Here is a 27,238-nt window from a genome sequence, read left to right as displayed (position 1 = left end):
CCTCCCAAATTTTACATTATCTTATATACATATTAAATATCTTAGAATTTTAACAATCTACTTACTTTCTCACCAGTTATCAAGAACTGCATATTGCCATTCTATTCAAACACATAATGGAAAAAAAAAACGCAAATATGCTTGAACTATAAATGAAGATATTTGACATTAAGCTTTCAATGGAAATTAATGCTTTTTCTTTGAAATACTGCACTAGTTCTTAATCTTCACTACACCTCAGCTTTCCCATCTTTAAGAGAACAAAAAGTACAACTTGTAAGGCTTAACCTGAAGGATAATTACTTCTGTGAGACTGTGCACTCCTTGGCTCCATGTCTTACTCCTCTTGCTAGCCCCAAGCACTAGCAGTGCCTGATACACGATAGGCTTCCAGTAAATGTCTGACTGAATGGATTAAATAAATACAGAAGGTTTTTAAAAAATGTCTAGATATGTGAGAAAGGAATCAAAAGGGTTACATAAGGAATCAGGATTGGTAACAGGAAATAACCTGGGACTGTGACATTTGTCAACACTTAGTGCACTCTACCCTGGTTGGTCTGGCTTTCTTTTCTACCTCCACCTCAGTCTTTTGCAATATGCAGTGAATCCAAGACAATGGCTTGGATGCATGAAATCAGATATCTGAAATGCATAAGTCCACTTCATATATGCAAGTGCATTAAGACTGCCCAATAGGAAAATCTGTAAGACAACAGATAAAACTGCTTATGTATTCTCAGATAACAGTGCTAATTAGACAACAGCTAATGGGAGTGGGGTAGGGGTGGAGAGGGATTGACTAGAAGGACTAGTCTAGAAGGAAGAAGGCTTCTTTCTTCTAGAAAAATCAGGTCTGAGGTATTTATTCTATTCCTCCTGTAATGAGCTCAGGAACACTTGGGCTGTCCAGAAGTCTCTTCCATAGTAAAGCAAAATAGAGTAAACAAACTACAACCCTCAGAGGGGCCCCAAACTGATGACACAAAATCTCACGCCTTTGCTCACAAAAAAATAACTTTCCTAATAATCAGTTAAAATAGATCTATTACAGGAAGGGCATGAAATAATTGTTTTTAGAGTAATTTAATCAAGTGGATTAAGGAAATTTGACTATACCTAGGGAACATTTTCAACCACAGCAGTTAAGGTGGTGAAAATCAGGGGCTGCCAGAAAAATTCACTTCAAGATCACTGAAATCCAACAGCTATGGAACTTCACAAAGAAACAAAAATAGGGGCTTCCTGGTGGTGCAGTGGTTAAGAATCCACCTGCCAGTGCAGGGGACACGGGTTCAAGCCCTGGTCCAGGAAGATCCCACCTGCTGCGGAACAACTAATCCCGTGTGCCACAACTACTGAAGCCCGTGTGCCACAACTACTGAAGCCCGCGTGCCTAGAGCCCGTGCTTCACAACAAGAGCAGCCACGGCAGTGAGAAGCCTGCGCACGGTGATGAACAGTAGCCCCCACCCTTGCCTCTGACTAGAGAAAGCCCGCTCTTAGCAAGAAAGGCCCAACGCAGCCAAAAAAACAAGAATAAATAAATTTAAAAATATATTTAAAAGAATAAATAAAAATAAATTTTAAAAAAATTTTAAAAAAAAAGAAACTGAGACAGAAGCCCCACCTCCGAGGTATGTAAATTTGTGGGGGGGGGGTGGAGGGGTGGGAGGGCGAGGCGTGGTTAAAAACTCCTAGGAAGGGTTTGATGAGTTTCCTCAACAGATGTCACCAGTCTTTGGTGTATATGTGTGCCCCGTGTGGACCTACTTCTCTGGAGATTAGCATTTGTTGCTTCAGGACACTTTCAGGCTAATTGCTTCAAGGCATCTGAATGAATGGACCAGAAATAGAAAAGGGGGGGGCGGTTAGTTAAGGAATCAGTTTAGACCCCAAGACAGTACGTCCCCTCAAATTAAAATGCAGAGCAGTCAGGCGTCCAGGGGTCCAACTGGCAATGCGGCCAAGAGGCTGCGGGGAGGTGGGCAGGCGGCCCCGGGGCTCAGTTTCCCGGGTGTCGCGGCCGTCTCCGGTGAGCGCCCGGGCCCAGCGTTACCTGCAGCTCTGCCCGCAGCCGCTTGTTCTCCGTGTCCAGCTTGGCCTCGCGGCGGCCCATGGATAACAACTCCTGGTTCTTGCTGACCCGGAAGATCTCGTACTCCTTTTTCAGCCGCTCGTACTCGGCCGCCGCGTACTCCAGCTCGGGCACCGACGAGCCAGTGGACTTGAAGCTGGCCCCCAGCAGCCCGCCGCCGCCCGCCCCGCGGGGCAGCGAACCCGGCCCGGCCCCCGCCCCCGCCCCCGCGCCCCGGCGGAACGAGCTGCGCAGCAGGCGGGCCTTGGGCTTCACCTCCACCGGGATCTCGCAGGCCTCGCCGCCGCCCGCCCCGTACGTGTCCTCGATCACCTCCCCGCCGGCGGGGCTCACGAGCGACGAGGCAGTCCCCATGGCGCCGGCGGCCGCCGCTCCTTGCCACCAGGTTACCAGGAGGGGGCGGGACCAGACGAGTGGGACGGGGCGGGACAGCAGGAAGGGGCGGGGCGAGCGCATCGAGAAGGGGAGGGCTAGTGGGCGGATGACAGGGATGGGGCGGGGCAGGGTGGCTAGGCGGGGCCAGAGGAGCAGAACGGATGGGGCGGGGCAGCAGGGCTGGGCTGGGAGTGAGAGCGGAGCGCGCGTGGGCGGAGTGAGCAGCGGGGCGGAGTGAGCAGCTGGGCGGAGTGAGCAGCGTGGCGGTCGCGCAGTTCCACCACAGCGCTACGTCAGGGCCTACGGACAAGGTGAGGTTTTGACTTTTTGCAACAAGGGACACTGCAGACAACACTTCACAGGAATATGGGGCATCTCACCAAGTAAAGGAAAGGATAGACTATGACAGTATTTGAGGGATATCATGAAAAATGGAGAGAGATGGGAAAACAGTTTTAAACTTTTAAGTCAAGAAAAGTGTGGGGTTGGCGTCTTCTCTCTTATGGTACCTTGTGTTCTTGCCCCTCCGCCGGGTTTCTAACCTCTCCAGCCCTGGGAAGGAGGACAGGAGAGGGGAGGGGAAGGCTTTATTTGATTGACACTGCTGTGAACTGGATGTTTGTGCTCTTTGGACTTGGCAAATGGTTAAAACTGGCTCTTCTCAGAGATAGTTTTGTAAGTTCTTCAAAGACTCTCTCCCCCTCATAACTGGAAATCTTTAATCTTCAGTTTTCTTGACCTGGGCTGGTGCAGCTATATTCCAGCTGGTGCTCACTGCTTCCCCAGCTGTAAGGAATTCAGTGATACTTTAAGGATCCTGTCCACTGATGTTTATTCCTCCCTACAGGGTCCCACTTGGGCAGACCCAAGATAATTCATGCTAGTTGACTTACTGGTGGGGTCCATATCTGATCTACAGGTGTTACAGGTCAGGTTTCCTGGGAAACAGATTCTGAAATGGAGATAACCATGCAAGATGTTTATTTGGGAGTGTCCTTGGGATCAACACCTGTAGAAAGGAAGGGAAAGAAGCAAAATTGGTCAGCGGGAGAAGCTGAGCTTTGCTGCAGCCTCGACAGATACCTTAGCCAATCTACAGGGAGTTCTGATCCTGGGATAGCTCTGCAGAGTTGTTCTAAATTGGGGTGGGGGGCTGGGACTTTGTACCCCCATACCAGACAGTCATCAGCTTTCTTCAGCCAAAGCAATCCCCTAGGAGACTGACAGTTGAGGACTGTCTGCTGGCATCACTTCCAGTGGCTGGAGGAACAAGTCTTTCAGGCATCACAACATCTACCACAACAGGAAACACATTTTCACCTTAAAGAATTCTGGGAATGCAGGCCAGTTCTCACTACCTCCATCAAAGTAGCTAGTCATCCTTTCTTTTACCCTATAAATTTTCTTCAGGAGGGAATCAGATACCAGGCCACTGTGTTCTTCAAACTCCAAGAGATACATATTAACTTCTTCAAATAGTCTCCTGAGATAAGGGGAAACATTCCCACCATCAAGTATCTCAAGAACTCCTCTCTTTTAAAGTCCTTTCTGATCACCAGCTTCTAGTACTTGTACCCTCAATGTGGATCAGTGGTTCAGGGAATCATTCACTAGGTTTCTGCCACCTCCTTTGGAATGTGCATCAGCTGGAGACTTCCACTATTATACTTGCATACTAAAATAAAAAGCCATCACTCATTCCCTCCAAACCAATAGCAAACTACAGTAACTTCCCATAACTTGTGGAGTAAATTCAGATTCCGCAGCCTAGGACCAGTGCCCTGGAGCAATGACTCTTCTTTCCTCACCTCTAATTTATCCAGTAACATCCGTCTACCCACGTTCTTCCACCCTAGTTGGGCTGATTTTCTTCTTGTCCTCATACCAATGTAGTTTCTATTTCCTTTCAGTACTCTGCCAACCCTCATTTCTTTCAAAGTCTAGCTTCTTTCTCTAAGAAACTTTCCCTGGATAATAATACCTTTCAAGAGTTTATCATATCAATATTTTCAATTCAATAATCTTTGCCTTTGTGCAAAATACTGTACTTAACTTTTCCTGACCTTGTTCTCCATTAATTGTGTCCTCATTCTATTCATCTTGGTTTTTGGTAGTTGTTATTGTTATGATGCCATTTGTTGCTTAGATTCATCACCAGCAATCATATTGAACTCCTGCTGAGAACATAATGCAGTGCAAATGACTGATGACCCAAAGAGATGTCAGATGTGGCTGGGGTTCTCAAAAAGCATAGGAGTTGTCACTGCCTTCCCTAATAACCTTTACATAGTTTTGCAGATACCCCCCCAAAACAAATCCAGGTTTGCTGAGACCATGGAGACTCCTTTCTATATAGTGATTACTGGCTGTCTTTCTCATCAAGGACAATATGGATAAATTCAGCACACATACTGATCTTGGATAACTGTTGGTTAATGCCTAAGTGACATAACTGAGTGAGTGAGCCCAGAGGTGACCAGTTACAGGGTGCCAGCAGATACTCAGTGTTGTTGGTTTCCAACATATTTATTAATCCTAAACTTATCACAGAATTTGTTCCAGTTTCCAACCTCATAATTTGTTTCCCTTCTTTATGGTGAATTTAACCCACAAACATCAGTCTTCATTTTGAAAGGATAATTTTGAATACAGAACTATGGTGCGGAATGAAGTCTCTGGCAGGCAGCTTATGGCCCGTTAAAGATGGCTACAAAATTTTTAATACTCTATCCATTGAAAGGTGAGGTTTATGATGAGGACAGGCTACATAATTTGTGGGACCCAGTTCAAAATGAAAATGTAGTGCCCTTTGTTCAAAAATTATAAAGAATTTCAAGACAACAATAAACCAAGCATGAACTCCTTTTGAGTTCAGGTTTCTATACAGCTGCACTTGAGATTTTTCAAAGGGTCACACAGCCATGACTCCAGCCTGTTTATGACTCCTCCCCTTGAATCTGGTTGAGCACTGGAACTTTTTTGACCAGTAGACTATGGCAGAAATGACTCTGTTCCACTTTCTGTATTTTGGAACACTCTCTCTAGAAACCTTGAGCTGCCATGTAAGGAGACCTACTGCCAAGGCTGCCAGACTGGAGAAGTTGTGTGTAGGCATTCCAGGCAACAGTCCCAGCTGGCCTAGCCTTCCAGCCAAGGCATGTGAAATGAAGCCATCTTGGACTCCTCAGGCCAAACTATTTGCTCACTGGGTACCACTAAGTGACTTTTTTTTTTTTTAACTACTTTATTGGAGTATAATTGCTTTACAATGGTGTGCCAGTTTCTGCTTTATAACAAAGTGAATCACTTATACATATACATATGTTCTCATACCTCTTCACTCTTGCGTCTCCCTCCCTCCAACCCTCCCTATCCCACCCCTCCAGGGGTTCACAAAGCACTGAGCTGATATCCCTGTGCCATGCAGCTGCTTTCCACTAGCTATCTACCTTACGTTTGTTAGTGCATATATGTCCATGCCTCTCTCTCGCCCTGTCACAGCTCACCCTTCCCTCTCCCCATATCCTCAAGTCCGTTCTCCAGTAGGTCTGTATCTTTATTCCTGTCTTACCCCTAGGTTCTTCATGACATTTTTTTTCTTAAATTCCATATATATGTGTTAGCATACGGTATTTGTCTTTCTCTTTCTGACTTACTTCACTCTGTATGACAGACTCTAGGTCTATCCACCTCATTACAAATAGCTCAATTTCGTCTCTTTTTATGGCTGAGTAATATTCCATTGTATACATGTGCCACATCTTCTTTATCCATTCATCCGATGATGGGCACTTAGGTTGTTTCCATCTCCTGGCTATTGTACATAGAGCTGCAATGAACATTTTGGTACATGCCTCTTTTTTTTTTTTTTTAACATCTTTATTGCGGTATAATTGCTTTACAATGGTGTGTTAGTTTCTGCTTTATAACAAAGTGAATCAGTTATACATATATATATGTTCCCATATGTCTTCCCTCTTGCGTCTCCCTCCCTCCCACCCTCCCTATCCCACCCCTCCAGGCTGTCACAAAGCACCGAGCCAATATCCCTGTGCCATGCGTCTGCTTCCCACTAGCTATCTACCTTACTACGTTTGTTAGTGTGTATATGTCCATGACTCTCTCTCGCCCTGTCAGAGCTCACCCTTCCCCCTCCCCATAACCTCAAGTCCATTCTCTAGTAGGTCTGCGTCTTTATTCCTGCCTTACCCCTAGGTTCTTCATGACATTTTTTTCCCTTAAATTCCATATATATGTGTTAGCATACGGTATTTGTCTTTCTCTTTCTGACTTACTTCACTCTGTATGACAGACTCTAGGTCTATCCACCTCATTACAAATAGCTCAATTTCGTTTCTTTTTATGGCTGAGTAATATTCCATTGTATATATGTGCCACATCTTCTTTATCCATTCATCCGATGATGGGCACTTAGGTTGTTTCCATCTCCGGGCTATTGTAAATAGAGCTGCAATGAACATTTTGGTACATGCCTCTTTTTGAATTATGGTTTTCTCAGGGTATATGCCCAGTAGTGGGATTGCTGGGTCATATGGTAGTTCTATTTGTAGTTTTTTAAGGAACCTCCATAATGTTCTCCACAGTGGCTGAACCAGTTCACATTCCCACCAGCAGTGCAAGAGTGTTCCCTTTTCTCCTCACCCTCTCCAACATTTATTGTTTCTAGATTTTTTGATGATGGCCATTCTGACTGGTGTGAGATGATATCTCATTGTAGTTTTGATTTGCATTTCTCTAATGATTAATGATGTTGAGCATTCTTTCATGTGTTTGCTGGCAGTCTGTATATCTTCTTTGGAGAAATGTCTATTTAGGTCTTCTGCCCATTTTTGGATTGGGTTGTTTGTTTTTTTGTTATTGAGCTGCAAGAGCTGCTTGTAAATTTTGGAGATTAATCCTTTGTCAGTTGCTTCATGTGCAAATATTTTCTCCCATTCTCAGGGCTGTCTTTTGGTCTTGTTTATGGTTTCCTTTGCTGTGCAAAAGCTTTGAAGTTTCATTAGGACCCATTTGTTTATTTTTGTTTTTATTTCCATTTTTTTAGGAGGTGGGTCAGAAAGGATCTTGCTGTGATTTATGTCATAGAGTCTTCTGCCTATGTTTTCCTCTAACAGTTTGATAGTTTCTGGCCTTACATTTAGGTCTTTAATCCATTTTGAGCTTATTTTTGTGTATGGTGTTAGGGAGTGATCTAATCTCATACTTTTACATGTACCTGTCCAGTTTTCCCAGCACCACTTATTGAAGAGGCTGTCCTTTCTCCACTTACATTCCTGCCTCCTTTTTGAAAGATAAGATGACCATATGTGTGTGGGTTTATCTCTGGGCTTTCTATCCTGTTCCATTGATCTATCTTTCTGTTTTTGTGCCAGTACCATACTGTGCTGATTACTGTATCTTTGTAGTATAGTCTGAAGTCAGGGAGCCTGATTCCTCCAGCTCCGTTTTTTGTTCTCAAGATTGCTTTGGCTATTCAGGGTCTTTTGTGTTTCCATATAAATTGTGAAATTTTTTGTTCTAGTTCTGTGAACAATGCCAGTGATAGTTTGATAGGGATTGCATTGAATCTATAGATTGCTTTGGGTAATAGAGTCATTTTCACAATGTTGATTCTTCCAATCCAAGAACATGGTATATCTCTCCATTTATTTGTATCATCTTTAATTTCTTTCATCAGTGTCTTATAATTTTCTGCATACTGGCCTTTTGTCTCCTTAGGTAGGTTTATTCCTAGATATTTTATTCTTTTTGTTGCAATGGTAAGTGGGAGTGTTTTCTTGCTTTCACGTTCAGATTTTTCATCATTAGTATATAAGAATGCCAGAGATTTCTGTGCGTTCATTTTGTATCCTGCTACTTTACCAAATTCATTGATTAGCTCTAGTAGTTTTCTGGTAGCATCTTTAGGATTCTCTATGTATAGTATCATGTCATCTGCAAACAGTGACAGCTTTACTTCTTTTCCGATTTGGATTCCTTTTATTTCCTTTTCTTCTCTGATTGCTGTGGCTAAAACTTCCCAAAGCTATGTTGAATAAGAGTGGTGAGAGTGGGCAACCTTGTCTTGTTCCTGATCTTAGTGGAAATGCTTTCAGTTTTTCACCATTGAGCATGATGTTGGCTGTGGGCTTGTCATATATGGCCTATATTATGTTGAGGAAAGTTCCCTCTATGCCTACTTTCTGCAGGGTTTTTATCATAAATGGGTGTTGAATTTTGTTGAAAGCTTTCTCTGCATCTATTGAGATGATCATATGGTTTTTCTCCTTCAATTTGTTAATATGATTTATCACATTGATAGATTTGTGTATATTAAAGAATCCTTGCATTCTTGGAATAAACCCCACTTGATCATGGTGTATGATCCTTTTAATGTGCTGTTGGATTCTGTTTGCTAGTATTTTGTTGAGGATTTTTGCATCTATGTTCATCAGTGATATTGGCCTGTAGAGTTCTTTCTTTGTAACATCCTTGTCTGGTTTTGTTATCAAGGTGATGGTGGCCTCGCAGAAGGAATTTGGGAGTGTTCCTCCCTCTGCTATATTTTGGAAAAGTTTGAGAAGGATAGGTGTTAGCTCTTCTCTAAATGTTTGATAGAATTCGCCTGTGAAGCCATCTGGTCCTGGGCTTTTGTTTGTTGGAAGATTTTTAATCACAGTTTCAATTTCAGTGCTTGTGATTGGTCTGTTCATATTTTCTATTTCTTCCTGATTCAGCCTTGGCAGGTTGTGCATTTCTACGAATTTGTCCATTTCTTCCAGATTGTCCATTTTATTGGCATAGAGTTGCTTGTAGTAATCTCTCATGATCTTTTTTATTTCTGCAGTGTCAGTTGTTACTTCTCCTTTTTCATTTCTATTGATTTGAGTTTTCTCCCTTTTTTTCTTGATGTGTCTGGCTAATGGTTCATCTATTTTGTTTATCTTCTCAAAGAACCAGCTTTTAGTTTTATTGATCTTTGCTGTTGTTTCCTTCATTTCTTTTTCATTTATTTCTAATCTGATTTTTATGATTTCTTTCCTTCTGCTAGCTTTGGGGTTTTTTTGTTCTTCTTTCTCTAATTGCTTGAGATGCAAGGTTAGGTTGTTTATTCGAGATGTTTCCTGCTTCTTAAGGTGGGCTTGTATTGCTATAAACTTCCCCCTTAGAACTGCTTTTGCTGCATCCCATAGGTTTTGGGTCATTGTGTGTCCATTGTCATTTGTTTCTAGGTATTTTTTAGTTTCCTCTTTGATTTCTTCAGTGATCACTTCGTTATTAAGTAGTGTATTGTTTATCCTGCATGTGTTTGCATTTTTTACAGATCTTTTCCTGTAAATGATATCTAGTCTCATGGCGTTGTGGTCGGAAAAGATACTTGATACAATTTCAATTTTCTTATATTTACCAAGGCTTGATTTGTGACCCAAGATATGATCTATCCTGGAGAATGTTCCATGAGCACTTGAGAAAAATGTGTATTCTGTTGTTTTTGGATGGAGTGTCCTATAAATATCTATTAAGTCCATCTTGTTTAATGTATCATTTAAAGCTTGTGTTTCCTTATTTATTTTCATTTTGGATGATCTGTCCATTGGTGAAGGTGGGGTGTTAAAGTCCCCTACTATGAATGTGTTAGTGTCGATTTCCCCTTTTATGGCTGTTAGTATTTGCCTTATGTATTGAGGTGCTCCTATGTTGGGTGCATACATATTTACAATTGTTATATCTTCCTCTTGGATTGATCCCTTGATCATTATGTAGTGTCCTTCTTTGTCTCTTCTAATAGTCTTTATTTTAAAGTCAATTTTGTCTGATATGAGAATTGCTACTCCAGCTTTCTTTTGCTTTCCATTTGCATGGAATATCTTTTTCCATCCCCTTACTTTCAGTCTGTATGTGTCTCTAGGTCTGAAGTGGGTCTCTTGTAGACAGCATATACAAGGGTCTTGTTTTTGTATCCATTCAGCCAATCTGTGTCTTTTGGTGGGAGCATTTAGTCCATTTACATTTAAGGTAATTATCGATATGTATGTTCCTATTCCCATTTTCCAAATTGTTTTGGGTTCGTTTTTATAGGTCTTTTCCTTCTCTTGTGTTTCTTGTCTAGAGAAGTTCCTTTAGCATTTGTTGTAAAGCTGGTTTGGTGGTGCTGAACTCTCTCTGCTTTTGCTTGTCTGTAAAGGTTTTAATTTCTCCATCAAATCTGAATGAGATCCTTGCTGGGTAAAGTAATCTTGGTTGCAGGTTTTTCTCCTTCACCACTTTCAGTATGTCCTGCCATTCCCTTCTGGCTTGCAGGGTTTCTGCTGAGAGATCAGCTGTTAACCTTATGGGGATTCCCTTGTGTGTTATTTGTTGTTTTTCCCTTGCTGCTTTTAATATGCTTTTTTTGTATTTAATTTTTGACAGTTTGATTAATATGTGTCTTGGCATGTTTCTCCTTGGATTTATCCTGTATGGGACTCTCTGTGCTTCCTGGACTTGATTAACTATTTCCTTTCCCATATTAGGGAAGTTTTCAACTATAATCTCTTCAAATATTTTCTCAGTCCCTTTCTTTTTCTCTTCTTCTTATGGAACCCCTATAATCCGAATGTTGGTGCGTTTAATGTTGTCCCAGAGGTCTCTGAGACTGTCCTCAGCTCTTTTCATTCTTTTTTCTTTATTCTGCTCTGCAGTAGTTATTTCCACTATTTTATCTTCCAGGTCACTTATCCGTTCTTCTGCCTCAGTTATTCTGCTATTGATCCCATCTAGAGTACTTTTAATTTCGTTTATTGTGTTGTTTATCGTTGCTTGTTTCATCTTTACTTCTTCTAGGTCCTTGTTAAATGTTTCTTGCATTTTGTCTCTTCTATTTCCAAGATTTTGGATCATCCTGACTGTCATTATTCTGAATTGTTTTTCAGGTAGACTGCCTATTTCCTTTTCATTTGTTAGGTCTGGTGCATTTTTATCTTGCTCCTTCATCTACTGTGTGTTTTTCTGTCTTCTCATTTTGCTTATCTTACTGTGTTTGGGGTCTCCTTTTTGCAGGCTGCAGGTTCGTAGTTCCCGTTGTTTTTGATGTCTGTCTCCAGTGGCTAAGGTTGGTTCAGTGGGTTGTGTAGGCTTCCTGGTGGAGGGGACTAGTGCCTGTGTTGTGGTGGATGAGGGTGGATCTTGTCTCTCTAGTTGGCAGGTCCATGTCTGGTGTTGTGTTTTGGGTTGTCTGTGGAGTTATTATGATTTTAGGCAGCCTCTCTGCTAATGGGTGGGGTTGTGTTCCTGTTTTGCTAGTTGTTTGGCATAGGTTTCCCAGCACTGTAGCTTGCTGGTCGTTGAGTGAAGCTGGGTGCTGGTGTTGAGATGGAGATCTCTGGGAGATTATTACCATTTGATATTATGTGTAGCTGGGAGGTCTCTTGTGGACCAGTGTCCTGAAGTTGGCTCTCCCACCTCAGAGGCACATCACTGAGTCCTGGCTGGAGCATCAAGAGCCTTTCATCCACACGGCTCAGAATAAGAAGGAGGAAAAGTAGAGAGAATTAGTAGAACTATGAAGGAAGAAAGAAGGAAAGAAAGAAAGGAGGGAGGGAAGGAAGGAAGAAAGAAAGAAAGAAGGCAAGAAGGAAAGAAAGGAGGGAGGGAGGGAGGAAGGAAGGAAGGAGGGAAGGAAGGAAAAATGACAAAGAAAGAAGATACAGTAAAATAAAATATAATAAAGTTTTTGAATTAAAAAATAATTATTTAGGAAAAAAAGGGATGGATAGAATCTTAGGACAAATGTTGGAAGCAAAGCTATACAGACAAAATCTTACACAGAAGCATACATATACACCCTCACAAAAAGAGGTAAAGGGGAAAAAATCATAAATCTTGCTCTTAAAGTCCACCTCCTCAATTTGGGATGATTCGTTGTCTAAAGGAGGGAGGGAGGGAGGGAAGGAAGGAAGGAAGGAAGGAAGGAAGGAAGAAGGTAAAGTATAATAAAGTTATTAAAATTAATTATTAAGAAAAAAAATTTAAAAAAAACAATGGACGGATAGAACCCTAGGACAAATGGTGGAAGCAAAGCTATACAGACAAGATCTCACACAGAAGCATACACATACACATTCACAAAAAGAGGAAAAGGGGAAAAAATCATAGATCTTGCTCTCGAAGTCCACCTCCTCATTTTGGGATGATTCGTTGTCTATTCATGTATTCCACAGATGCAGGGCACATCAAGTTGATTGTGGAGCTTTAATCCGGTGTTTCTGAGGCTGCTGGGAGTGATTTCCCTTTGTCTTCTTTGTTCTCACAGCTCACAGGGGCTCAGCTTTGGATTTGGCCCTGCCTCTGCCTGTATGTTGGTCGCTGGAGGGCGTTTGTTTTTTGCTCAGACAGGACGGGGTTAAAGGAGCCGCTGATTCGGGGGCTCTGGCTCACTCAGGCGGGGGGGAGGGGGGGCACGGATGCGGGGCAAGCCTGCGGCGGCAGAGGCCGTCGTGACGTTGCACCAGCCTGAGGCGCGCCGTGCGTTCTCCCGGGGAAGTTGTCCCTGGATCCCGGTACCCTGGCAGTGGCGGGCTGCACAGGCTCCCTGGAAGGGGGTTGTGGATAGGGACCTGTGCTCGCACACAGGCTTCTTTGGTGGCGGCCGCAACGGCCTTAGAGTCTTATGCCCGTCTCTGTGGTCCGCGATGATAGCCGCGGCTGGTGCCCGTCTCTGGAGCTTCTTTAAGCAGCGCTCTTAATCCCTTCTCCTCACTCACAGGAAACAAAGAGGGAAGAAAAAGTCTCTTGCCTCTTCGGCAGGTCCAGACTTTTCCCGGACTCCCTCCCGGCTAGCCGTGGCTCACTAACCCCCTGCAGGCAGTGTTCACGCCGCCAACCCCAGTCCTCTCCCTGCGCTCCGACCGAAACCCCCGAGCCTCGGCTCCGAGCCCTGCCCTCCCCGGCGGGTGAGCAGACAAGCCTCTCGGGCTGGTGAGTGCCAGTAGGCACCGATCCTCTGTGCGGGAATCTCCCCGCTTTGCCCTCCGCACCCCTGTTGCTGCGCTCTCCTCCGTGGCCCTGAAGCTTCCCCCTCCGCCTCCCACAGTCTCTGCCCGCGAAGGGGCTTCCTAGTGTGTGGAAACCTTTCCTCCTTCACAGCTCCCTCCCACTGGTGCAGGTCCCGTCCCTATCCTTTTTGTCTCTGTTTATTCTTTTTTCTTTTGACCTACCCAGGTGCGTGGGGACTTTCTTGCCTTTTGGGAGGTCTGAGGACTTCTGCCAGCGTTCAGTAGGTGTTCTGTAGGAGTTGTTCCACATGTAGATGTATTTCTGTTGTATCTGTGGGGAGGAAGGTGATCTCCGCGTCTTACTCTTCCGCCATCTTCCCCTCGTCTCCGCACTGAGTTTTAATTTGTGACACTGGAGCTTGCAAATTTGCATGTTTAGTTAGCTTCCAAGTGATACTTACATACTTTAAGGTCTCAGAACCACTGAGTTTGTATGAAAATGGTAGCTAGTGGCTAGGGATGATCTAATTCATTCCTACGCAAAGTGTGGTCCACCTTACAAAGGTCCAGCATCACCTTAAGAGATGTCCCAGGTAATTCTGATGGGGGTCAGGAATTGGCCATCATCATGTTTTAAAAGCGACTCAGAGGATTTTAATCATTAGTCAAGGAGAAAACCAGTGGTTTCATCCTCTGCTGACTCATTATTGCCAACATGGGTGCAATCCGCCTTGGTAACCATCTTGGCATTTATGTGTATGCATCCAGATTCCTGTTTAAGCTTTCTTTCCTTTCATCACCGTTCATCATAGTGAGTACACATGTGATTTTGACCATATTGATAGTATTGTGCTTCAATTTTGGAGATGGACATGTCATCACAAATGGCTGAAATGTCCTCAAGAAATGTATCACCTTGGGATAAATGACTATCTAATTGCATATGCAAAGAGTAATAGTCTTTGAAGAGAAAGGAATTTTACAGAGGGAAGGGATTCTAATTCTCATTAAAATTGCCCACCTTCTCTGAGCGCGTTTAGTCCTGCTCAGTTCTACCACCTGAACTGATTCCTGAAGTCCCTTGCTACAAAGTCTATAGTGACTGATTTCAGGAATTGATTAACAATGGGGAACATCTAATCTGATTAAGCATCTGTGATTTAACATTTCTACCATTAGGGGACAGTATAACTCAGGAAAAAATTTGGCTGGTAATTTGTATATAAAAAACAATCATTTTTCTCATATGAAGATAAAGATTGTAAAGAATTCAGTCCAGGTGTTATTGTTTTCAGTAGTGATCATCTGCATTGCCTTACTTAATTCCCATCACTAGTAATCACATGACTCTGGAAATTAGTCATGAAATAGACAAGAGTAAGGGTTTGCAATCTTTTTCTGTAAAGGACCAGATAGTAAATATTTTACATTTTGTGGGCCATATGGTCTCTGTCTCAGTTACTCAACTCTGCCATTATAGCACAAAACAGCCATACACAAGATATAAATGAATGGGCATGTCTGCATTCCTATTAAGCTTTATTTACAAAAACAGATGACAGGGTTTGCTTTAGCTTAAGGGCTGTAGTTTGATGACCCCTGTACTAGAGGGGTAGTTTTCAAACCTGGATAATTTTCAGAAGTACGTGGGGAGCTTGTTAAAAATTTAGAGTCCTGGACCGCACATGAAATCTACTGAATCAAAATATCTGTGGATGGGGCCCAGGCATCTGAATTTTTAAAAGTTCCCACATGATTCTGAAGTAAATTCTTATTTAGCAACCATTAGACCAAAATACAGTTCCCCTTTTAGGGAACTATAACGTCCTCCTCGGCATATTGTAATATTTTCAGTATCCGAGTAACTATCCATGGTACAAAAGATATAAACGTAGAGCTTAGGCTCAGATTATCTCTGTGGGTACTTTCAAAGCACATCAATGAAGGTCTCATTCCCATATAAATGTTTGTATTAAGTGACTGGTTTGGGGGTTGTTTTGTACCACAGCACATCCCAGCCTGCCCTGACTGATAGAGGGCCATACTGAATTACTTTGAACTGGGAAGGGGAAGAGATTGAAGACATGGAAAAAGGGGAAGGAAGAATGTAGAGAGTTGGTGGAATGTTGTATAGTACTTCCCCAAAATGTCCAAAATCTTCAATAAACTTCCACTCTCACAAAAAACTTGCTGTGATTGGATTTTTGATTTTTTGATTTTTTTGATTTTTATTTTTTTTTGCAGAAATTGGTGAAGGCGAGGGGTTTAATGCCTAGGTGAGTACAAGGCTGAAACACAGGCAACATACACAGATGCAGTGGAAGGGAAGTTGGATAAGAATATTTTAAATATGGAGTATCCATTCCTCATGAAGTATGTTCTCTAAAGATAGGGTTGCCCTGGGCCATTTTGCCTTGGACTAAGGAAATGTATGGGTATATAGAAGGCCATGCATTGAAAAGAGCTGCAGTGGGTCTTGTTAAGAATATGCTATCAAAGATATTTACTTGTGGTTCTAAAGCATACTGTACATTTTGGACATTTGTTTAATAAATAAAATAGGCCTATTTTTCTGGGGAAGAAGCAGCCTCTGAGATGCAAGAAGCCATTTATTTCTTGCTTGCTGAGGCATGTCCCTTTGTTTCTGAAGTTCAGGACTGTTCTCCCCACTCCTCCCATCCCTACTCACATTCAGCTGTAGAGTTGAATGTAACCTTAATTTCTTTTATGGAACCCCCCATTCCAAATCTGGTACCCAATGTCCACTTCAGACTGTCATTAGTAACATCACTTCTTACCCACACTTATGACCCACATGGCAGGAAGCAGTCAAGGAGCCAGATTTAACCAGCTCCTACAGAGAAGAAATGTAGTCTTCTTCACTACTCTATAGAATTGAGAAAGGATATGCCTTTTCTGACTTAAGTCAGACACTGGGGAGTCAGATGAGATCTGTTGTTGCAAGAAAGAACTATATTTCTTCATAAGAAATATATGGATAGTATTTAGTATTTGAACCATATTTTCTCAAGAAACAATGTTAGACAAGGTGATATTGTTTCAGCTCAGCACACAGAATACTATTTATGCTTAGTGCAGAATAAAAACAACTCAAATACCATTGTATTTTGTATTCTGTGGAACCATGCTCTCAGCATATTAACTCGGATTTTCTAGGAATATATCCATCCTCAGGTTATGAAATCTTAGATATCACCCCTGTTCATGTTTGTGGCCTGTTAAACATTATGAAGAGGACACCTACAGAAGGAAATGATAAAGAGTAGCATAGAAGTAAATGAAACAGAGAATAGGAAAACAATAGAAAAGATCAACAAAACTGAGTTGTGTTTTTGAAAACATAAACATAACTGATAAAACTTTAGTTGGGCTAAGAAAAAAGGAAAGAAGACTCAAAGAAAACATAGAGGAAAAGCTCCTTGACATTGGTCTTGGCAGCAGAAGCAAAAATAAATGAGTGGGTTACATCAAGTTAAAATGCTTCTGTATAGCAACAACAAACAGAAAACAATCAACAAGATGAAAGGTGAACTATGGAATGGGAGAAATTATAAAGGGTTAATATCCAAAATATATAAAGAACTCATACAACTCAATGGCAAAAATTAATCCAATTAAAAAATGGGCAAAGGACCTGAATAGACATTTTTCTGAAGAAGACATACAAATGACCAACAGGTACACGAAAAGGTATTCAACATCACTAATCATTAGGGAAATACAAATCAAAACCTCAATGAGATACTACCTCACACCTATGAGAATTGCTATTATTAAAAAGACAAAAGATGGTTGTTGGTGAAGGTATGAAGAAAAGGGAACAATTATGCCCCACTGTTGGTGGGACTATAAATCAATACAACCATTATAGAAAACACTGGAGCTTCCTCAAAAAATTAAAAATGGAACAATTATATGATCCAGCAATCCCACTTCTGGGTATATATCCAAAGGAAATTAAATCACTATCTCAAAGAGATATGTGCACCCTATATTCACTCCAGCATTATTCACAATAGCCACGACATGGGAACAACTTAAATGTCCATTGATGGATGAATGCATAAATAAACTGTGGTATACATACACAATGGAGTATTATTCAGCCCGAAGAAAGAAGGAAATTTTGCGATTTGCAGTAACGTGTATGAACCTGGAGGGCATTATGCTAAGTGAAATAAGCCAGACACAGAAAGACACTTTTAGATTACACTTGTGTGTGGAATCTAAAAAAGTTGAATTCGTAGAAGCAGAGGGTAGAATAGTGATTACCAGAGGTGGGGGAGGTAGAGAAAATGGAGAGATATTGGTCAAAATATCAGTTATAAGATAGATAAGTTCTGGGGATCTAATGTATAGCATGATGACTGTAGTTAAAATATTGTATACTTGAAATTTGCTAAGAGAGTAGATCTTAAATGTTTTCACCACACACACAAAAGAATGGTAACATATGAACTCATGGTTGTGTAAACTAACCATATTGTGGTAATCACTTCACTATATATATATATATATATATATATATATATATAATTATCACTTTGTATACCTTAAATTTATGCAATGCTATTTTCAATCATATCTCAAAAAAGCTGGGAAAAAATGTGAAAAAGACAGACAATTTTAAGTGTCTGCAAGGACAAGGATTTGGAGCAACTGTAACTTTTCTACTCTGAGGGAGTGTAAATTGACATGAGCACTTTGGAAAATTGTCACCTAGTATCTCTTAAAGCTGCATATCCCAGCTATTCTGGTCCTAGGCACAAACCTTGCAGAGATGCATACATATGTTTGCCAAAAGACATGTACCAGAATGTGAAAAGTAGTATCATAACTATCCAAGTTCTCATCAACAGTAAAGTGGATGAATATGTGGTGGTATAGTCACAGAGGAATACTACACAATAATGAAAATGAATAAATTACTTCAACAGGCAACAACATAATTACATTTCACAAATGTAGAGTGAAATAAGCAGACACAAAAGAGTTCATGTTTCATGATGTCATTTCATAGCATGTTCCAAAGCAGACAAAAATAATTTATGATGATAGAGGTCAGAGTAGTAGTTTCTTTGTGTGTGAGAAAGAGCCTGGGCCTTCTAGGGTGCCATACGTTCTACTCTTTGATCTGGGAGGTAGTAACATGAGTTGTTCACTTTATAAAAATTAACTGAGATTTAAACTTATGATTTTTCTGAATGTCTACTATATTTTAATAAAGGAAATTTATGCTTAAAAAATTAAAAAGTATTGTTCACTTTTTCTTTAGAGGATTTTAGATTTTGATGCCATCTTTTTCATCTCTGTGCAGTTTTAGAGCCACAACAATATTGCTCAGAATGTTGGAGCTATGTTTTCACCATAGAACATTCTCCAGCATTCATCCTTTCCAGTTAATCCCTGAGATTTTCCAAAGCTTTGGTGTAGTGGAAGGGAAAAAAAGGAGGCACTGAAACATACCAGGGTTTTAATCTCAGCTCTGCTATTTTCTAGCAATGTGATTTTTGGCAAGTCAGTTTACCTTTGCCTTTTTTCTGCAAGTCTTTTTTTTTTTCCTTAATAGTAAAATGGAGTTGTCAATAGGTGTGTCATAGGCTGGCTATAAGAATTATATTTGATATCACAGGGTGACTGAGCTTTATTTCACATGATCCCTTCTCAGTCGATGGTAGCTCCTTGTTCCCTCACCTCCCACCCCACCCTACCCACTTGCATCTGGGAACTAAATAGAACCAATTTCCTGAATAAGTTAAAAGGTGACGTTCAGATGGAAGTAGGTCTGACATTATACGCATCATTAATAAAAGTCAATGAACATATAGCTGTCACTTCCATATAGTTCACTTATAGGGAAACCTCACCTATGGGAAATTCCACCCAAAAGCCATAAATGGAAAAGGAGAAAAGTGATGTCTGTAAAAGTCCTTGCACTTTCCGTGGCCAACATTCACCTAATTCACAGGAGAGGATCTGAGGTTGCCATGAAGGTCCTATGAACTATTATGTTAGATATTGGCTCCCAAATTTACAGTGGATTACAGGGCAGGAACACTGCAGCAGTGAAAACAGGAACTGTGGTCTGAAGTCAAGGAGGAAGCAGGGAAACTGTAAAAATTAGGAGAATTTTTTTTTTAAAGGGGGTAGTGTAGAATTTTTAAAAAAGGAGTTTAGCATTCCTGTTGTCCCTTTGAACATTGTAAGATAGTATAATAATTTATGTCAATAATAATTATTCCTTAATTGTCAATAAAAGTATATGTTATTTTTAGTTGTTTTAAGTATATTGGAAAGTATGTAATACTTTTTTAATTTCCATTTTTTAAAAAGTAGGTAATATGTAATATGTAAGTAGTTAATATATTTCCTTATAAAAGATGTTGGTGGCCCTTCATCAAGAAATTTAAGTCATCTTGAAATTTCAGTTTATAGAATAACTGTGGATGTCAGTTACTTCCACTCATGCCTCTATGTGTGCGTGTGCGTGTACATACACACATATAATTAATTCTTTTAAAAGATTTTGCTATAGGGCTTCCCTGGTGGCGCAGTGGTTGAGAGTCCGCCTGCCGATGCAGGGGACTTGGGTTCGTGCCCCTGTCTGGGAGTATCCCACGTGCCGCGGAGCGGCTGGGCCCGTGAGCCGTGGCCGCTGGGCCTGCGCGTCCGGAGCCTGTGTTCCGCAACGGGAGAGACCACAAGAGTGAGAGGCCCACGTACAGCAAAAATAAAAGATTTTGCTATAAAGATAATGTATTCATGTAAAAATATCCTCTTTGAACTCTACATTGGGAGATTTACCCAGTTACTAAAAGAATAAAAATTCTTAATTCTAATATGGTTTCACAGAACATTGCTGCAGTGAGATCTCAGAGAATAAAACCACATCTATCAAATACTATTTCCTTGGATTATGAACAAACATCCTTTGAGTAAATTATATCCTTCTTTACCTTAAGAAATAAAATATCAGGCATCTCATCATCTCCTAAAAAGTAATTTTTGTCACTGTTTTCTCCACATTAAATTATCTTGAATGTTTCAACTTCTTAGAGTAAATTGGCTTCCCCAGAACTACCTATGTTTTTGAAATTACTTTTCTTTCCTTAGAAGTAATTTCTATATATGATTGAACTCTGTGGCAAAGTTCCTGTCCTGGGTAATTTTTCGTTAGTAACTTCATGGACTTAAATGCGATACTTACAGAAGCCACATATAAATTGACAATATTTATTGTCAATACTCATGACTTAATTTTTTATTTTTTCCTCTTCTTTTAAAAAGTTTTTTCCTCAAAATAAATCAAAGACTTAGATCCAACAGATTCTGGAGTTCTACTTCCATTTAAAAGGAAAAAAATTATATCTTACCTTCATTTAGATTCAAGTATTTAAAAATATTATTCCATCTCTCAGTATTTGCTTGCTAGTTATACATTTATGTATTAATCTTTTCATGGTTGCTATAAACATTTCAACATGTATCCGTGGTCTATTAGAGTTTATTATGAATTAGAACTTTTAGCATTTCTCATATAATGCAAGAATTTAAAAACTTAAACTCTATGTACTCTCCTTAACTTTTGTGCTTTTGTTGTCAGGCATTATGTTCACATATATATTTAAAATCCTATAAGACGCAATTCTTTTTATATAGTTGATGCTTATTCATATTTATGCCCTTTTTACCCTTTCTGTTGCTCTTCATTCCTTGCTGCATTCTCCTGCTTCCATCTGGGTCACTTGAAAATTCCCTTAGTAATCTTCTTTTAGGAAAAGTCTGCTGGTGACAAACACTCTCCATTTCTGTTTGTGTTAAAACATCTTTATTTCACTTTCTTTTTTGAAGGATGTTTTTGCTGCATATAGAATTCTAGACTGGCAGGTTTGTTTAATTTTAAATGTGTCATTCCACTGATTTCTAACTTTCATTACTATGTTTCACATTCAGCTATAAGTCTTATTACTGAGACCTTGAAGATAGTGTCCCCCCTACCACTGCCTTGCATACCTGCTTTTTGATCCTTTCTTTATCTTTCATTTTCAGCAGTTTGACTATGATTTTTGCATCCTGGTTGGGATTTTAGTTTCTTGAGCTGAAGCCTTGATATCTTAGGTTGATAATTTTTACAAATCCTAGCCAATCTCTTTGACTCAAATAATGTTTTTGCCCAAATCTCTCTCTTCCTATTCTGGTTCTTTGATTAAATGTGTGTTTGACATTTTCACTTTACCTTATATGTCTCCTATCTGTTTTCTACATTATCTATTATTTTATTCTCATACTTCAGTCTGGATGTTTTATACTAACTATCTTCAATTTCACTAATCCTCACTTATACTGACTTTAATCTGCCTTTGGAATCATCTATTTAATTCTCATATTTATTCATTTAGCTATATTTGCTTATTTATGTTAGAATTTTAGTTTAATTCCTTGAAAAGAGTTCAGTCCTTTCATAAAATTCTCCATATTGTCATCTATTTTCTTTTTTAGTTATTCTACTATTTTTTAATTTTTATTTTTTGTATATTTTTAATTGAAGTATAGTTGATTTACAATGTTGTGTTAATTTCTGCTGTACAGCAGAGTGACTCAGTTATACACATGTACACACACATACACATACATTCTTTTCTATATTCTTTTCCATTATGGTTTATCACAGGATATTGAATATAGTTCCCTATGCTATACGGTAGGACCTTGTTGTTTATCCATTCTATATATAATAGTTTGCATCTGCTAACCCCTAACTCCCAATCCATCCCTTCCCTGCCTTCCCTCCCCCATGTCAACACAAGTCTGTTCTCTAGGTCTGTGAGTCTGTTTCTGTTTCATAGATAAATTCTTTTGTGTCATATTTTAGATTCCACATATAAGTGATATCATATGGTATTTGTCTTTCTCTTTTTGACTTCACTTAGTACGATAATCTCTAGGTCCATCCATGTTGTTGCAAATGGCATTATTTCACTCTTTTTCATAGCTGAGTAACATTCCATTGGGTATATGTACCACATCTTCTTTTTCCATTCATCTGTCGGTGGACATTTAGGTTGTTTCCATGTCTTGGCTGTTGTAAACAGGGCTGCAATGAGCATAGAGATGCATGTGTCTCTTTGAATTATAGTTTTGTCTGGATATATGCCCAAGAGTGGGATTGCTGGATCATATGGTAACTCTATTTTTAGTTGTTATTTTTTAGGAACCTCCATACTGTTTTCCATACTGGCTGCCCCAGCTTACATCCCACCAACAGTGTAGGAGGGTTCCCTTTTCTCCACACGCAATCCAGCATTTGTTATTTATAGACTTTTTGATGATGGCCATTCTGACTGTTGTGAGGTGGCACCTCATTGTAGTTTTGATTTACATTTCTATAATAATTAGCAATTTTGAGCATCTTTAAAAGTGCCTCTTGGCCATCTGTATGTCTTCTTCTTTTTTTTTATTGGAGTATAATTGCTCTACAATGTTGTGTTAGTTTCTGCTGTACAATGAAGTGAATCAGCTATATGTATACCTATATCCCCTCCCTCTTGGACCTCCCTCCCACCCCCCCCATCCCACCCATCTAGGTTGTCACAGAGCACCAAGCTGAACTCTCTGTGCTATACAGCAGGTTCCCACTAGCCATCCATTTTACACATGGTAGTGTATCTATGTCAAACCAAATCTCCCAATTCATCCCACCCTCCCCTTCCCCCTCTGTGTCCACATGTCCATTCTGTACATCTACATCTCTATGGAGAAATGTCTATCTAAGTCTTCTGCCCATTTATTGATTGGGTTGGTTGTTTTTTGTTATTGAGTTGTATGAGCTGTTTGTATATTTTGGAAATTAAACCCTTGTCAGTCTCATCATTTGCAAATGTTTTCTCCCAGTCTGTAATTTGTCTTTTCATTTTGTTTATGGTTTCCTTTAACTGTAGAAAAGCTTCTAAATTTGATTAGGTCCCATTTGTTTATTATTGCTTTTATTTCTGTTGCCTTGGAAGACTGACCTAAGAAAGTATTGCTACAATTTATGTCAGAGAATATTTTGCCTATGTTCTCTTCTAGGAGTTTTATGGTATCCTGTCTTATATTTAAGTCTTTAAGCCATTTCAAGTTTATTTTTGTGTATGGCATGAGGATGTGTTCTAGCTTCATTGATTTATATGCATTTTCCAACTTTCCCAATACCATTTGCTAAAGAGAATTTTTCTCCATTGTATATTCTTGCCTCCTTTGTCAAAGATTAATTGACAGTAGGTGTGTGGGTTTATTTAAGCACTCTCTATTCTGTTCCATTGATCCACATGTCTGTCTCTGTGCCAATACCATGCTGTTTTGATTACTGTAGCTTTGTAGTATTGTCTGAATCTGGGAGGATTTTGCCTCCTGCTTTGTTGTTTTCCCTCAGGGTTGCTTTGACAATTCTGGGTCTTTATGGTTCCATATAAATTTTAGAATTATTTGTTCTAGTTCTGTGAAAAATGTCCTGGGTAATTTGATAGGGATTGCATTAAATCTGTAGATTGCTTTGGGTAATATGGCCATTTTAACGATATTAATTCTTCCAATCCAAGAGCATGAGATATCTTTCCATTTCTTTGGATCACCTTCAGTTTCCTTAATTAATATTTTATAGTTCTCAGCATATAAATCTTTCACCTTCTTGGTCAGGTTTATTCCTACATATTTTTATTTTCTGGATGCAATTTTTAAAGGGATTGTTTTACTGTATAGAACAGGGAACTCTACTCAATACTCTATATGGGAATAGATTCTTAAAAAGAGTAGATATGTGTATATATATAACTGATTCACTTTGCTGTACAGCAGAAACTAACACAATGTTTTAAATCAACTCTACTCCAATAAAAATTAATTAAAAATATGATAAATGGTATAGAATTTTTTAAAAAGGACTTTTTTTACATTCCTTTTCTGATATTTCATTGTTTAGTGTAGAGAAATGCAACCAATTTCTGTATGTTAATCTTGTATCCTGCTACTTTGCTGAATTCTTTTATCAGTTCTAGTAGTTTTTGTGTGGAGTCTTTAGGATTTTCTATATAGAGTATCAGGTCATCTGCACATAATGACACATTTACCTCTTCCCTTCCAATTTGGACACCTTTTATTTCTTTGTCTTGTCTGATTGCTGTGGCTAGGACTCCAATACTATGTTGAATAGAAGTGGTGAGAGTGGGCATCCTTGTCTTGTTCCAGATTTTAGTGGGAAGGCTTTCAGCTTTTCACCATTGAGTATTATATTGGCTGTGGGTGTCACCTATTTTCTTGAATGTATCTTCCAGAAATCTCACTAGACCAAAAGATTGCAGTAGAAAACAAATCTGCTGAAAGATGACTGCTGCACTGGCCTATTGAATCTTATCTCTACAGGAAGGAAAAATAAACACAAGATATAAAGGTTAAAAGTCATGAGAATTATATGTAGCAAAAGAGAGGGTGATCTGCATTGATGACATAAAATGGTGATAGAATTTAAATACTGAATAGGACTTTGGTGATAATGTCAGGTAAGCCCACCATAGTGCCTTGCACCTAATGAACACTCAATAAGTCTATATTATGAGTGCATTCTCTAGATGAGTGAATCAAGCCCAGAAGATGACCTGCCCAAGAAACACAATACAAACATACCTAAGATGGAGCTCAACTCAGGAGAATGTCACACAAAGTTGTCATCTCTACAAAGTATCTTCCATTGACATGTCATTTTCCTTTGTTTATTAGACTTTTTATTATAAAAACTGTAAAACATATACAAAGTAAATAGAATGATTTACACAAAGTAGAATACTGAATCCTTATGTACATATCAACAAAGTTCAAAATTGTTCAACATTCTAATTATTATTTCATGTAATTATTGTTTCATCTATTCCTTTATCCACTCTCCAACCCTCAATTTATAATTTTTTTGAGGTAGAATTTATGAACATTGAAAAGACAAATCATAACTGTGCAATGTTGGCATGTGGATCTACTCATGTAACTGTTCTCTTATGGACTGAATTATGTCTCCTAAAGTTCATAATTTTAAGCCCTAACCCCCACTGTGCCTGTATTTGGAGATAGGGCATATAATAAGGTTAAGTGAGGTCATTAGGATGGGTCCTTAATCTGATAGGACTGCTGTCCTTATAAGAAGAGGAAGAGACACCAGAGATCTCTCTCTGCACCCAGAGAGGGCCACGTGAGCACACAGGGAGATAGTGGCCACCTACAAGCCAAGGGAAGGGGCTTCAGAATGAAACTAAACCTTCCAGCACCTTGATCTTGAATTTTCAGTCCCTAGAATTGTGAGAAATAAATTTCTGTTGTTTAAGCCTCCCAGTCTGTGGTGCTTTCTTATGGCAGTCCTATCAGACCAATACACATATCTTACCATGATAGAGAACATTTTAACCTACCCAGAAAACCCCTCATGTCTCTTTCCAGACCGTCCCTATTTGCTCTTCTTCTCATTCTTGAGACAATATTTTTTACTTTACCTTATATTTATTTTTTTAATTGAAGTATAGTTAATTTACAAGGTTGTGTTAGTTTCAGGTGTACAGCAAAGTGATTATATATATATATAAAATATTTTTTTCAGATTCTTTTCCATTATATATCATTGTAAGATATTGAATATAGTTCCCTATGCTATATAGTAGGTCCTTGTAGTTTATCTATTTTATATATAGTAGTGTGTATATGTTAATCCCAAACTCCTAATTTATCTCTCCCCCCAGCTCCCGCTATCCGCTTTGGTAACCATAAGTTTGTTTTCTATGTCTGTGAGTCTATTTGTTTTGTAAGTAAGTTCATTTATATCAGTTTTTAAGATTCCACATATAAGTGATATCATATGATATTTGTCTTTCTGTCTTACTTCACTTAATATGATAATCTGTAGGTCCATCCATGTTGCTGCAAAGGGCATTATTTCACTCTTTTCTATGGCTGATTAATGTCCCATTGTGTATATATACCACACCTCCTTTATCCATTCATCTGTCAATGGAGTTTTACTTGCTTCCGTTTCTTGACTATTGTAAATAGTGCTGCCATGAACATTAGGGTGCATGTATCATTTCGAATTAGAGTTTCCTCTGAATATACGCCCAGGATTGGGATTGCAGTATCACATGGTAACACCTTATATTTGTTTTACCTGTTTAAGAAATTCCTATACGTGAAATGACTCAGTATGTTGTCTTTGTGTTTCTTTTGCTCAGCATTATATCTGTGAGACTCATCGATGTTGTTGTATGAAAAGTAGTTAATTCCTTTTCATTGTTCAGTAGGACTCTGTTGCATGAACACATCACAATTTATCTGTTCCCATAGTGATGGACACTTGAGTTGACTTCAGTTTTTGGCTGTTGTGATGAGAGCTGCTATTTACATTCTTGTACAAGCCTTTTTGTGGATATAAGTTTTGATTTCTCTCAGATAAATGCTTAGGAGTAGAATTGCTGGGTCAAAGAATATGTGTATGTTTAATTTCATAAGAAACTACCAAACCTTTTCCTAAAGTGATTGTATCAATTTTACATTCCAACTAGGTATGTGTAAGAGTCTGGTTGCTTTGCATCCTTGCCAACATTTGGTATTTTTAGTCTTTGGTATTTTAGCCATTCTAGTGGATGTGTAGTGGGATTTTAGCTTGTATTTCCGTAATGATGAATGATGTGGAACACTTTTTTTATGTGCTTATTGACCATTTGTATATTTTCCTTTGTGAAGTGTCTGCTGTGAGTATGCTT

At 39.5% G+C, this 27,238-nt stretch overlaps 1 protein-coding gene across 6 annotated transcripts in view; it reads right to left on the bottom strand.

The window, feature by feature from the left end:
- Positions 1 to 2,476, bottom strand: part of NPHP3 (nephrocystin 3) — a 52,190-nt gene extending 49,714 nt beyond the window's left edge. For all 6 annotated transcript variants that reach the window (XR_013828523.1, XR_013828524.1, XM_079922674.1 and 3 more), the window contains exon 1: positions 2,059 to 2,476. Coding sequence is in view for 4 of the 6 variants with exons in the window: in XM_079922674.1 (XP_079778800.1) it covers positions 2,059 to 2,451 (393 nt within the window). In the remaining 2 variants the exon portion in view is untranslated. The remainder of the gene's footprint in view (positions 1 to 2,058) is intronic.
- Between the last annotated feature and the right edge of the window lie 24,762 nt (positions 2,477 to 27,238).

The sequence above is a fragment of the Stenella coeruleoalba genome (assembly GCF_951394435.1).
Source record: "Stenella coeruleoalba genome assembly, chromosome: 5".
NCBI lineage: Eukaryota > Metazoa > Chordata > Mammalia > Artiodactyla > Delphinidae > Stenella > Stenella coeruleoalba.
The sequence above is the reverse complement of the archived record's forward strand: the minus strand, read 5'-3'. Positions and strand labels throughout refer to the sequence as shown.